The 15,036-nt window shown below is 40.0% G+C and overlaps 1 protein-coding gene across 1 annotated transcript in view; it reads right to left on the bottom strand.

Moving 5' to 3' along the window:
- Nucleotides 1-2,035, bottom strand: part of gsg1l2b (gsg1-like 2b) — a 31,967-nt gene extending 29,932 nt beyond the window's left edge. Inside the window, exons 1-2 of the mRNA XM_085415201.1 lie at nt 1,563-2,035; nt 612-659 (exon numbers count right to left, since the gene is read on the bottom strand). Of these exons, the coding sequence (XP_085271327.1) occupies nt 612-659; nt 1,563-1,863 (349 nt within the window). The 5' untranslated portion in view covers nt 1,864-2,035. The remainder of the gene's footprint in view (nt 1-611; nt 660-1,562) is intronic.
- Nucleotides 2,036-15,036: the final 13,001 nt, after the last annotated feature.

Genomic DNA, 15,036 nt, shown 5'->3' with positions numbered 1-15,036 from the left:
GATTTTAGCACAACAGCAGCGTTCGGGGCACTAATTAACTGGGAGAAAACCACGTGGATCTGATTGATTTACTGTTTTGGTTTCTTATTGCCTAGCAGCAGCACAAGTGATTAGGTCATCCACAACTCCATGGTGTCACCAATAGCTGTTGATTTTTTTTTTCCAATATAGGATAATTATGTGAGAAAAAAATCTGGGGTGGAACCTGACTCACTTTCAAATGACAGGAAGTCAGTGCTGATGAAGAAGAAGATGAAGATGAAGAAAAAACTTAATACATCACTTGGAGGCCTAAAGACGCTTAAACAAATGTCTAGAAAAAAATATCTGAAAGAGGGTCAGTGGAGAACCAAATGACTTTGGCCAGCATTTCATCACACTGACAAAATTACTGAAACGTCCACTTCAGATTCATCTGCTTATTTAGAGTCACAAGAAAGCAGCCATACAGATGACAGAGATCTTTGGGTTATTTTAAGCCTTGAGATGACAAAACTGATAAAGGCTCTGATTGACTGAGAATTTTGCCATGTCCCTGAAAAAGTCTTTATTTGCAGTAACATTTTATATGTAAAAAAACCCAAAAACAAACAAAAACCAAAAAAACTTACCTCTTTCGTTTGATGGTGCAACATAAAGGAAATTTCTGCAATTCTCACCTGTAAAAGAACGTAAATTAAACATTTATTTCATGTACCAAGCTGATAGCATGTCAGACTTCATATGTTTTTCCTCCATATTCCACAAAGATAAAGTTACGATGTAAAATTTTAAAGAAAAAGTTCCAGTCTGTGATTATGTAGTAACAAGAACACCCAACCCCCCTCACCCCCTCTTAGGGTGTCACAGTCTTCTGCCTGAAATGCAGCGTATAGCTGTGTGCTGGCCAGAAATTCTACTGTCAGTGCAACAAATGCATTTATGGTGGTCTGCACACGGACACGTAGTGCTTCACACTCAGTGATAGAAGAACCACTGAAGCGGGTGAAATATACCTTTAACCTTGCTTTGTTCATGTTTTTGCCCATAAAAACTATTCCAAGAATAATTCAATTAATCAACATTACATATATTTAGTTTGCTCTTTTCAGGCTCCCAGACATGATTATTCCATTGTCTGCTTGTTTAATCATAAATATTACTAAATTGTGATTAATTAGCGTTTTATTCATGTATTTGTGTTTGCAATTTAAATGTCTTTGCGTGTACTGACATTACATCCTGAACCTGAGTTTATATAAATCTGTCTATGAACTTCTCTATCTGATATCCTTTGAACAATGGGCACAAAAACCTGTTAGTTAAATATAATACTCATTGTCAGATTATGACTTCCTGGTGACATTTCCATGTAATTTTCTCAGTAGTTTCCGTGATTAATCCCCAAATCCAGTCCTTGTTGATGTGGAACTGAACGTAAAAGTCAATGCATTAAAATCCGGACTTTTAATTTTATTTCATCGCAGCTGGAGCAGCACGTCTCCCTCCGTGACGCACCTCCTCAGCGCGCACAGCGGTCCCGCCGTCAGTCCGCCGTTACTTCTGTAGAAAACCAAACTTACCGGTCATGTTGATGTTCTGCTCGCAGGAGAACCAAATGCCGGTGTGAAACTTCCTCAACACGTACTTGTCCTCCCCGGTCTCCCAGATGTACTGCACCAGCCGCGTGTCGTTGATGTTGGTGCTGTTGAACCTGATGCAGAAGGACTGCTTGGTGGTGACCGGTCCTGTGCAGAACGGCTTCACCACTTTCCGTGTCCCTTCGCACCAGTAGCTGGTGGTGAGAGCCGACACAGCCAGGAACAAGGCGAGAAAGTTCAAGGTGAGAGCCAGCGATGCTCTCCGCCGCCGGTCTATCCCCATAACGGCAGAGGGAAGAAGTAAAGACGCCTAACTTAATCCCTCGCCCTGCGAGACACCGGATTCTGGTGACTTCTCCTCAAATCCTCATAATCCCGTTATTCCCATTAATATCCTCGGCTAATTATCACGGTACATCTGGCTTCTTCAGCGCGCTCTCGCTTCTGTTCCTCCACAGCGGCGGACTCTCATTTTGTAGGTTTTCTCCCCCCACTTCCATCCTCCACTCCCACACACACCCGGCGCACTCCCCCCTCTAGCTCTCACGCACGAACTCTTCGGCGTCGGAGCTCGGGGCTCATTTGTTCCTTCTTGGTCCCTTTTAAGAATTATCACCACACGCCACAAAATGTCATAAAAATCCCCCCCAGCATTTTTGTTTCTTTAACGGCTACTTTTCCCTCTTGATCATTTCTGATGTTTCCAATGAACAACACAACAGGATCCGACTGTGTACCATGCACTCAGAAAAAATGGATGTCACAGTCATTTAGCCAGTGTTTTTACACTCATTGTCTGATCAGAGGATGCTTTTATGTTATTACTTTATTTCGATAACTCACTTTTGTGTCGGTTTATAGCCCATTTCTCGAAGCGTTGGGGGAGGTGGTATTTGTCAGAGTTTAGAGTGGAAACTATTTGGCTATTATGGATAAAACAGAAGAATAGGAATGGAAACAAAATGGAGCAAAAAACCCCAAACAAAACAGCACAATCGGCCTTGGACAGTAGCGCATACTGCCCCCCAGGCTGACCCTCCCAGTCAATAAATTTATTTTCTTTGTTTCACTCAATTCTCCTTTATTTTTGACACGCAGAAAAATACACATCATATATTCAGCTTCTTTAAGTACTTTATGGTTTTATCTTTAAGATGATTCACATTAACCAATGAGAAACAACTTCCATATATTGGGATCCCTGTATGTGTTTGAAAATTGACCTCTGCTTTTGGCAGAGGTGGGTATTTAAAAAAACTGCTATAAAACCAACTAAATTGTCACATTTGACACTTTTTATGTCATGACAACCACGTATTGACAACATCCATAATATTGAAATGTCACTATAATGTCATTAATGCACATATGATAATATAAAATAAATTTGTAATTAGACTTTTTGTCAGCTTTTTTGCAGGCATAGTCTCATCCATGCACCTCTAGTTAATTTTGAATTGAATGAGTTTACCAAAAGAAGTACAACACAATGACTTGAAGAGACGGATTTGACATGTTATGTTATTGTGAATTTCATGATATTAGTCAAGTAGATATTGATTGGCATCAATACAGAAACTAGAAACATAATATAAACCCCATATGTTACAGCAGAATAGACTGAGAATCATTTTTTTTTACTCTTTCTTGTTACTATGTCAGATTTCTATTCTGTTGAGGTATTCTTGGTATAAAGAATTATTTTCTTACCTGTTAACAAATACAAGATACCGAAGTACATAAAAACTTTTTTCCCCCTTGACTCAAGAATGGTTTTTTTTCTGTGAGATTTAAAGCTATCTTTAAAGCAGATATAAAATAAAAGTGATCAGGCAAAGGGCTTGTTGCAGTTCGGAGAGAAAATTATTTTAAAAATGCAAGGAGAATCACCATGTGACCCATAGGGAATACACGAAGGACAGATGGAGGAAGAAGGTTAGCAAAAGAGTGTAAAAGGTTTGGTGATGCAGCAGGAAAGAACACTGGGTAAAAGTGTCTGTTCTGAAATGGCCAGTGAATTCATTCAGAGAAAATGTAAAGATGGCCTGGCAGGAAAAAATAAAATATATCAAAATGTGACAAGAAAACAACAAAATAGAAATGAGCAGCAAATACAGGAAACACGAGCAAATCCTGATGCAGGGACTACAGAGTCAGACTGATAGGGTGGGGACATATGTTGACCCTAAACACAGAGTTTTCAGTGTCACAGTAGTGGCGCTCTGCTAATCTGGCTAGATCACCATGGCAACATTTGGTTTAAAATCGCTACATTTTCTCAGATTCCTTTATCTCTGAGCAATACTAGCTCACATATCCTGTATGAAAACCTATTTAGCCATAAGTTTGCAATGCTAATGAATAAGGAAAATGCTTGAATCGGGATTGATTTGTTGCCAAACCCATTTTATACTAAAAGCATTGCAGGTGAGAATGTAGCTAATAAGATACAGAGTAGAAAATGCATTAGACACAGAATAGTCAACCAATAAAATTCACCTCACTTTTTTGTGATATATAACCTGTGTAAGGTGTAGAAGAGAAGATTGTGATTTACTATTCCTAAATCATCCGATCTCCACACAGCTGACCCCTGACTATTCAGTATTCGCAGATCATTGTCTCTGATTAATTGGAGGAAAGAAAAGAAAAATCAAAATTTTCCATATTCATGGAAAAATCACCTATTCGTTGATTTTTTTGTAAAGCATATCTCAAAATTTGCTAATGATGTCATTTTTTTGTGAGTAAATACATTTTTTATGATAACTAATTTTCAAATATTAACATGAATGTAAACACAGCAAAATATCAATAACATGTTTTTTTTTTCTTAAAAAACTTCCACTAAACAATGCAGAAATTCCCCAACACAAAGCTGTTTTTGGATGACGGTTTAATGTATATTTGGTATTTGACCAGTTAAAATAGATAGTTATAAGTGTTTTTGGATCGTGTCTCAAGCATTTGTGAATTTCAACTATTTGCACGTGGTTGTGGTCCCTAACCTGGGGGTCGATTGTACAGGAAACAAACAGTAGAGATTCTAGAGTCTTTTGGGGCCCTAGGCACCCGGGCCCCCACAACCAGCATTCATCACCATTTACATTATTCAAGTGTCTCTCCCTCATAGTTAAGACTAGATTAGCAGTATTTGCATTATATTTAATGCTATTTTTTTTCACCAAAGGTCCAAGTGACTTCTTCAGTCTCAGCTGACTGCAGCTTTCCCCAATCTCATAAACAGTACATTTGCATATTGACTGAAACTAGCCCACTGAAGGAACAATGGGCTGGGAGGTCAGCTTCCAGGTCAGCTTCCTGCAGTCAGCCGAAACTTGGATGAGTGACAAAACGTTTCTCCCACTGAAAACGTTACGTCCCGATGAACAGAATCAATTTTTGGAGATTTACTTACCTGGATGACTGAGCATGCAACAAGATATTTTTTTGACTCCCAAAGAGGAAACTCATTCATTTTCAGTAAGTAGCTTGTGTTCTTGTAATTAGGTTTGTTCAACAGAATCAGAATCAAGGAACGATACAAAGATATGCCCCGGATTGTGGATAGAATCCAATAGAATGATGCTCCCGATGGTAACACGCTTTCCAGCCGTGTATTCCAGCCCTAACCCTTACATTAAGCCTAACCCGAACCATAACCTTATCCCTAACCTTAACCACAACCTTAATCATATTAGATAGTGTTTTCCAAAGTGATTCATGATGAGAAAGTAAAATAAATGTACATGTGTAGATTCATTCCAAACAGTTCTCATGTTTCTGAACACGTAACATACAGAGGATTTGTCACATAGCATCGGTATGGTACGTTTTAGGATGAAAATGTGTTGACTCCACTTGCAAAAGGAATGAGTGGAGTCAGGTGAAGAACCCTTAGGGGGTCGGACCTGTCCTACTGTCTCTGCAAACTTATATAGCTAATTATGGTGGGAATAATTAGTATAGTATAGTGTGCTGACTCTTCTCAGAAAAGCAAGAAGACACAGTCATATAAACACAATATTTGCACAGAGATAAGACCCTGCCCCATATATTAAGTGACTTTGGATAGTCTTGGTATTTTCACACCTACCTACAGCAGCCATTTAACCACTCTCATCTTGGTACAGAAGCTGCTCTGCCAGCAGCCGTAAATCACTACAGAGGGTGGTGAAAGCAGCAGAGCACATCACTGGCATGAGGCTTCCTGCCATTCAGGACATTTATCTTCAGCGATGCCTCCGTAAAGCACACAGCATCATCAAGGACCAGAACCACCCAGCACATCAGCTCTTCTCCTTGTTACCATCTGGCAGACATTACAGGAGTCTGTCTGCTCGGACTACAAGACTTAAACACAGTTTCTACCATCAAGCCATGCGACACCTCAACCACAACACTTAAACACACACAACACAGCCCTCAGAAGCTGCCCTGCAGCTTCACAAGTACTCTGTACAATATGCACTGGTCACTCAACTTTATTGATATTTATATATAAAAAAAGTGCAATACTGTAACAACTGCCACAAAACCCCCCCAACTTTTGTACTGTTCGATACTGTTGCTCATTCTTTATTTTCTTTATTTAATCACTAGTGTGTACATAGATTTATATATACATATATATATTTAGTCAGTTAACTGGAAATCTCTCTTTTTTTCTTTTACTACATCTTATTAATATTCTGCTCTTTACTATTTTTCTATTTATTTTTTATTATTATTTTTTCTTCTGCTGTACCATTTTGCTGAGTGACTGTCTTCTGCTTGTCAAATACATTTCATTGCGATGTTGACCCTGTGCTAACTTGCATATGACAAATAAAACTGAAAACTGAAACTCATCAACTCGCTGTGTGTCTCTGTCACTGATTGAAAGCTGTCTTGCCCATCCTGACCTGACACAAGCAGAGCAATTCCCCTAGTAGCAATTACATGGAGGTGCTATCTGCCAGTTTGTGGGGTGATAAAAATTTGCTGTCAGCAGTTAGTTTTTTCTTCCTTTCATGGAGGGACCTGCTGTAAAACGTTCAGATGTTATGGCCCCAGAAAAATAAACCACATATTCAAGCAGGAATTTTAAAGATTTTGAAGCTTTCTCCACCGTCTGGGGTTATAGCTTCACATTTTTGTGAAGGGAAAAAACCCCAGGTATATTGAAATAATGAAGTTACAGCTATCGTTCTCACTTTGGGGATGTATGTATACATCCTGTAGGTAATTCTGTGATTCCTTGACTATTTAAAAACTCAGATGAAAGACTCCTACAAACAGCTGGAAACAAAAAACACAACTAGTCCACCACTAGTCCGCTCTTCAGAGGAGAAAGCCAAACACTGAAAGATTTATGTTCTAAACAACACAACACGCAAAACAACACAACACATCTCCTTCTGTAATGCAACAGATTTTAGGAAACAGAAGAAACGGAACACGTTGTAATGAAAAGAGGCTATACCATGTATCTAAAAACATGAATGAACTTGTTTTTTCCCCTTCACAAAAATGTGAAGCTATAACCCCAGACGGTGGAGAAAGCTTCAAAATCTTAATTCCTGCTTGAATATGTGGTTTATTTTTCTGGGGCCATAACATCTGAACGTTTTACAGCAGGTCCCTCCATGAAAGGAAGAAAAAACTAACTGCTGACAGCAAATTTTTATCACCCCGCAAACTGGCAGATAGCACCTCCATGTAATTGCTATTAGGGGAATTGCTCTGCTTGTGTCAGGTCAGGATGGGCAAGACAGCTTTCAATCAGTGACAGAGACACACAGCGAGTTGATGAGAGTGGTTAAATGGCTGCTGTAGGTAGGTGTGAAAATACCAAGACTATCCAAAGTCACTTAATATATGGGGCAGGGTCTTATCTCTGTGCAAATATTATGTTTATATGACTGTGTCTTCTTGCTTTTCTGAGAAGAGTCAGCACACCGGGATGTCCATCTGTAATTTCTTCTGCCTATGTTATAGATACGAAAAGAGTGAGCAAAATAGTTTGTGTGTGTGTGTGTGAGTCTTGGGAGGCTGTCAAAGAACTGCACGTGTTTGTCCTGTGAGATTACACGTCACCATCTTTTCTTACATTCCCTCCCCCATTTTCTGACCTATAACATACACACTAAACTGGTGCAAAACTGCTGTAGCCCCAGAAGAGACACAGTGTAGACCTCCAATACTGTAGTTTCAGGCCCCATTATGATTTTTCTTCCAAAGGTTGACCTAGAATCATCACAATTAATATCAGTAATGTATGCACTCACTCTGCTTTCTGTCACACCCAACATAACCTCAATCTGTGTCTCTGTGTGTGTCCTTTACAAGGGGAATTACTGATAATCAACAGTGGGTTGCAGTGTCTACAGTGCATAGATGTGCCACACCCAGTGTTTAATCCTGTAACCCCAGACCTGTTATCTTGATTCAAGACACTCTGTCACCTTCAGGTTGATGTATACTGCTAACATATGACAAGGAAAGAGGAATCACTCCAGCTGGAATTTCTCACTGAGAGGACATAGACTACTGCTTGACTCGTTTCCTCTCTAGAGCCAGAGAAGAAAAGCTCCAAGGTCGAGCAATGCGGCACATTCTCATCATATGGAGTGACCTTGTTGGGGCCAGATAAAAAATGTCAGGTGTTTCATGATCCCGCAGCGCCATACATTGAATCTGTGATGGCGAGCAGCACAGGCAGAGCGATAAATATTGGAAATGTTTCATCTGCCTTGGTTTACATAGTCACCTTGGGTGAGAAGAAGGGTGAGTGAGGTCAAATTTAGAGAAAGGCAATATATAGTGTGTATATATATATATATATATATATATATATACCGATACACTGAAGAATACCAACGAGGATATTTGGGAGATTTGACGCATGACAGATTTGGTCTGGAAGCAGACTGACACAAGGCCTGTTGGCTTATTAATATTACCGCACACTTACAGTTAATCGATCTAACACCACCAAATTGACTACAGCAGAAATCAGCAAAAGAGTGCGTGCTTCCATGCTTGACAGCCTTTTAAAAATAATGTCAATAAGTAATGATTTTAGCAACTAATTTTGCCTGGTCCAGGGCAGAAAGGGCAAAATCTGGAACATTTTTGTATATAGTTTAACCTTCATTAGATACTTATATTCTGACAAATTCTCAAGATGACTAGAAATCAGACCAAGCAGCAGCTTCACAGGTTAAGAAGTGAAGCCAAAAGAACCTACAGTTCATCAAATGGCCACTTGAGGCTCACTCCAAAACGGAGTCAGTCTCAAAGACAGTGTAAAACTGGTTTAAAAAAAGAAAACCAATGTGGAAGCTCCATTAACCTGGATTCTATCTAAAGGTCACCAGAAGGCAATAGTTGTGTTTGCAAAAAGACTTCTGGTCCTATGAAAGTGCGATGAAATGGTTTGGTGACTTGACCACTCAGGGAGGGGCGGCCTTCTGCTGCGACCAGTTTGGGTGAGGGGAAGAAGACAGGGCAAAAGACATGGTGTGGAAGAAAGCCAGAGAATAATAACAAGTAAGGATTCAATGCAGAGTGATGTATAAACACATAGAGAGTGAAAAAAGGTGAGTGAAGAAAAAACACCCAGTGCATCATGGGAATCCCCCAGCAACCTAGACCTATTGGAGCGTAGCTAAGTGAGGATTCAGGGTCACCTCATCCAGCCTAACTATATGCTTTATCAAGAAGGAACATTTTAAACCTAATCTTAAAGGAGGGAGAGATGTAGTGTGTCTCCCGAATGCAATCTGGGAGCTGGTTCCACAGAAGAGGGGATTGAAAGTTGAAGGCTCTGCCTCCCATTTCACCACAAGCAAACCAGCTGTATGACAGCAAAGTGCTCTATTGGGCTGATACGGTACTATGAGGTCTTCAGGATAAGATGGGACCTGTTCTTTCTAGTCAATGTCAGTATTCTTGCTGCAACATTTTGGACCAACTGAAGGCTTTTCAGGGCATTTTTAGGACATCCTGATGATAATGAATTGCACTAATCCAACCTACAAGTAAGTAATACATTAAATTTTTTGAATGTTTTTCAGTTTCACTCTGAGACATGATGTTTCTAATTTTACAGATATTGCACATGGAAGAACGCAGTCCTACATATTTGTTTAATATGTGCATCGAAGGTGATATCCTGAAAAACAACTCCAAGATTCCTCCCAGTCTTGGGGCTTCAAAATGGGACTTCAGAAACCAGTGGACTCTATCATGGTAAATTTGTCTGTTGTCATTCAAACTTTGGAGAGTCCTGAGACAAACATTGTTTTTCAAAGCAAATTTCACTGTTTATGACATACAGTAAATACATTTTTATATAAAGTAACACATATTTAAATTGTATTAAGATGTGGATCCATAGTGTAGTCATTTACATTTTTCCTTAGGAAGCGAAAGGACAGAGACATAAATGTCCTCGGAGTTGTGATAGGAAGTGCATCCAGTGTAAAACTGCGAAATCAAAGTTGTGATGACCCTTTGTGACAAACAAGCAGTCAGATGTAGAATGTAAATTGTATTAGAATAGAATAAAATAGAATAGAATAGAAGTATCCTTTATTGTCCCTCACTGAGGAAATTCATGCGTTCCAGCCGCAAAGCGACAGCCAGATGCAGATTCACACAAAGTTAGGAATATAAAATAAAAGAACAAGAAATAAGAGATACAGTGACAGGGCAAATTTACAACATAAGGAAAAAAAAGATACTTACAGTAATTTATGGATATTTACAGGGATGGCTGATTGGAGTGACAGGTGAGTGCCATTTTATCTTGTTCAGCTGCACTACAAGACACTAACACACATCTATGCAAGTCTTTTTTTTAGCTAGGAAAATATTTAATGCTACCATGAATTACTGCTGCACCTTGGCAACCAAGCTAGCTATTTCACTGCCTGTGGAGACCTAGCCACTGCTAGCGAATGCTCTCCATTTCCCCTTGTCCAAATAAGGTCTTAAGAAAATAGTCCATGAGCCAGTGGGTGATGTCATGGTGGCTTCATTCATCTTTTTATATCCGACCTATGGCCCAGGCCCACGTAATTTAAATAAAGTGGACAACTGTTACGCTAAACATAAAAGCCTTTTGAGACTTTCAGGCAATCCTATAATTTTTGAACATCCTGGAACCATTTTCAAATTTATACAAGACTGTTTAAGCGTTAGCATTCTGTATGCACACAGGGTCTTATTGATTGCTGCATGAGGGCTGAGTATACGCGAGGGGTGTGTGCCTGTATGTGCTTTACATGTGTGGCCTCTATTGGTGGTGAGAGAGTAATTATGTAGAGGGATGAATCGGCTGCCAGCATCTGTCACAGTCTGTCTGTTAGTTACAGCTCAGAATCATTCATCACAGACATGAATCAAGAAAGACAGAGAGAGATTGAGAGACTGTGTTGGGGGGGAGTGAGAAGTAGGAAACATGGAAAGGAAGTGACTCACCTGCCTCCATCGTTAAATTCCTCTACTTGCATGGAAGCATATTTCACTGCCTGCGGAGGCCTGTCGGGGTTTTTTAATCAAAAAATCAAATGCAACAGACATCTTTATATTTATGGTGGAAATCTGTTCTGCACATCATCCCCAGCATGCAGATAAACGAGTAAGTGTAAAACCCAATCTACTAAATGAATGTAAAGGTTGTTTTTTTTACGGCCATATAAACTATGCAGCGTTATAGGAGTCCGTTAGCTAATTGATGAACAATGTGTCCGGAAGTCTGCTATACCCTGACTATAAAGCACTAATACTTGCTCTGTTATATTCATTATGTAAATGTATTATTATAGCAATGGTCAGAACTGGCCCCTGCAGGTCTTTAACATTGTAATTTACCATCAATAATAAGTAGCACTTCTCATATAATCAATTCCACTTTTTCTTTATTGCTTTGTATTGCCACTTAATGCACTCTACCCGCAGACTGCATTTCATGAGCCCTATCAAATGTATTTTAGTAATTTTAGATGTTGATTGGTGGAGACAGCCAAAGTACCCATGCCTGGCTGACAGAAGAGTACACAAGGACTCTAAGACCAGGCTGCCAAACTGAGACAACACGGGAGACACAATTGGTACCAGTGGTAATAGGAGTATCAGGAGATTCCAGGCACAACATCAAAGGTCTTTGCCCTGAAGAGTGCATTCCTAGGAACAGCTAAGATGCTGTACAGAACTCTCACCTCACAGACCTCCAATTCCCAGAGTGTAAGAGTTTTGTTTTCTCTTCTTGTGGGAAAGGCAGGTCTGCATGAGTCTGCTAGACTGTTGCCCTGCCTCTGGTCCCAGATCAGATAAGAGGCAGAAAATGGATGCCTGCATATATTTGTCATTGAGCTAAGTTTCTCTCCACGTTTTGGCTCTGGTAACGGTAACCCCGTCTCTTCCTCACGGCACGCTCATTTAACAAAGGAATTGGATCAGTACTCAGTGTCAGCAGAATTGAAAAAACAAACAACACAACCCCCAAAAACGGACTGATACAAACAATTTTTCAGGAAAACACTGGGCTGTGCACATGAATGAAGCCACAAAAGTACAGTCCTCCGACTATGAAACTAACTTGTACAATGTTACAGCAAATGGTTAACACAGACCTCCCCATTCAATCAAGAAAATGTGAATGGTGGGGGGATTTATGGCACTACCTGACCATGCAACATTGAGTTCTGACAAAGCATAAATCCTGCTTAACTATGGCTGCATCCTTAAACATCTACATTTATACCAGAGCATTTAATAAGAGGAAACACTGGAGGCTCAGTTCAGAGCTATAAAGCCCCATCCTTATCATTTGCAACTGATTTATTCTTACGCTTACATCATGTGTCCCTTTCTAGGATTATAAGATTTCATAAATGTGGGAACATTTAAACTAAAAAGAGTATATATCCACACCAAACTCCAAGAATTTATTGGTTTACTAATAACAGACACATAATCTATCAGAGCTATTTAAAATTGATCACTTCTTAATCAGATTTATCTCAGAGAGTATTATTTATCAGAGGGTATTCATTTATCTTGAAATGCTATGTGGGATAGAAAGCGCAGATAAAAATAAATATATAAATAAAAACTTGGACTGAAAGCAGCAGTCTGTGCCATTTCTGTACTATATTTAGATCAGGTATTGGACAAATGAATCAGTGAGGGAAAATAGTGCAACACACACTGTATTATAGCTCCCCAAAGAGTCAGCACATGAACTGTACATTACTGGGTTCATTAGGTGTAATCTCAAAAAGAGACAAACATAATAAAAATGCTAGAAAATTGAAACAGTCCCTGTTCCCATAAAACGCCGCCTCGTGTATTTTGTTGGTTGTGAACATTTTTACATTGAACATATTTCTCTAAGCTGAGAAAGGTCACCTTGCTGTGTTTACCACTATGGCCTGAATCTTCCATCAACCCGCTGCCCTCATTTGGTTTGTGGACGTACCACACATCCCCACACAGTCCTGTCCCCCTCCTCCATCCAACTCACTGAAGAGGACGTGGTTCAGCACGTTCAGTCCACCTTCATCACCTCATCACCAATCACTCTGGCTGACCACAGCCCTCGTTATCTCATATATTCCATGATTTTTCTTCCCCCTTGCTGCTGATGATGTCTGCTCAGTGTGGCTGATTACGAATGCTTAAAATGACTCGCAGCTCTAATGTCTCTCATTTGGTGCAACGGACAATCATTTTCAAGGTTGAGAAGGTACATTTCCACTAAAGGCTTGTTTGTGGGTGACTTGGGATGTGACAGTGCGTGTATGCCGGAGCGTATGTGTGTCTGCATGTTTGTTCTCCATAAATGTCAACGTGAGTCTGCACGTTGCAACCGGGTCTTTCACTTTGTCATTGCTGAATGTCAGACTTTCACTTCCTAATAAACTAATCCCAGCTGAGGTTGAAACTCATCCTCCTTAAAATGTGATTTACTGACAATAACGTCTAAAGCGCATCACTGAATCGTTACCTCCACAGCTAATGGAGATGCTTGGTTTGTGAGAGTCATTATTCCTTTTGCCTCAGCTTACACTCCTCGACTTCAACACATATCATTAATCAATCCTAAACATGCTGTATTCACTGTTCCTTCAGGCTGTCAGGGGGAGTGGGGAATGAGTGCAGAAATCAGCTCCCATTTGATGGGTTTATTGGCTTTGGAAAACTTATAATGTTCCTTTGAGGCAAACTAACTCTCAGGGGGCACAATTTGTAACTTTGTCCCAGAAAATATGTCTACGATGGCAAGATAATGAGACTAAATCCCCAGAGTGTAATGACTCAAGTATCTTATTTAATTGAAAACAGTACAAAGACAACTTATCAAATGTCAAAACAGAAAACTTTTATTGTCAAATGCTCATTTTGAATGGGGCAAGAAAAGACTGTTTGAGACTTTGAAGTGAATTATCTTGGAAAAAGTAAAAACTATTAAAAGTGAAAACCTCACTGGAAATCATGGATACTGTATCCACACTGAAGGGGCATGCATCCATAACCCAGAATGTGGAAAAACAGTACACTCCATGAGCCCAGAGCTTGGTGGACCACTTTTAGCTACTTCAAATAAAGTAATCGTCTTTAGCATGATTTCATCAGTCTTTCATACTGTTGTGGAGGAACTTTAACTTTCTATGCAATGTTCCTTCAGTTTATTGGGGTTTGTGAGCAGTCATGGACAGCTTTCTGAAGGTGTCACAGCAGCATTTCACTCACATTGAGGTCTGGAATTTTACTGGACCCCTGAAACCTTCAACCCAGTTGAAAATTTGCTGGTGTAGTATTCAAAGGAGCTTGCAAAGAAAAGCATCTGGACTTCTTTAAGTTGCTTGAAGACGTTTCACCTCTCATCCGAGAAGCTTCTTCAGTTCTAAGGTCAAATGGCGGGGAGTCCCAGATTTAAACCCAGTGGGAGTTTCCCCCCAAAGAGGGACAAAAGGACCCCCTGATGATCCTCTAATCACATGAGCCAAGGTGCGAAAAAGGGTGTGGGTCCCAATCAGCCAGGGTTTCGGGTGAGCTCATTGTGAAACCTGGCCCCACCTTATCATGCGATTTCCTGAGGTCAGATGGCCCAGGATGTGAGTGGGCGTTAAGGCGTTTGGGGAGGGAACTCAAAACTGGATTCGCCATTTGACTTTAGAACTGAAGAAGCTTCTCGGATGAGAGGTGAAACGTCTTCAAGCAACTTAAAGAAGTCCAGACGTTTTCTTTGCAAGCTCCTTTCACTACAATGACCTGGATGACTGAGAACCTTCACAGACATACTGGTGTAGTATTATGGTGATCATTGGGATCATTGTTGGATGACCCAGTTTTAGTCAAGCTTTAGTTTTCAGACTAACTCTAGAATATTTTGCACACAGAGGAATTCATGGTTGTAATGACTGCAAAGTGCTTGGGTTCTTTGGCTGCAAAACAAGCCCAA

Source organism: Rhamphochromis longiceps, linkage group LG8, assembly GCF_057381845.1.
Source record: "Rhamphochromis longiceps isolate RC_006_pf linkage group LG8, R_longiceps_female_GT1.1, whole genome shotgun sequence".
Taxonomy (NCBI): Eukaryota; Metazoa; Chordata; class Actinopteri; order Cichliformes; family Cichlidae; genus Rhamphochromis; species Rhamphochromis longiceps.
This window is presented reverse-complemented; position numbering and strand designations above follow the sequence as displayed.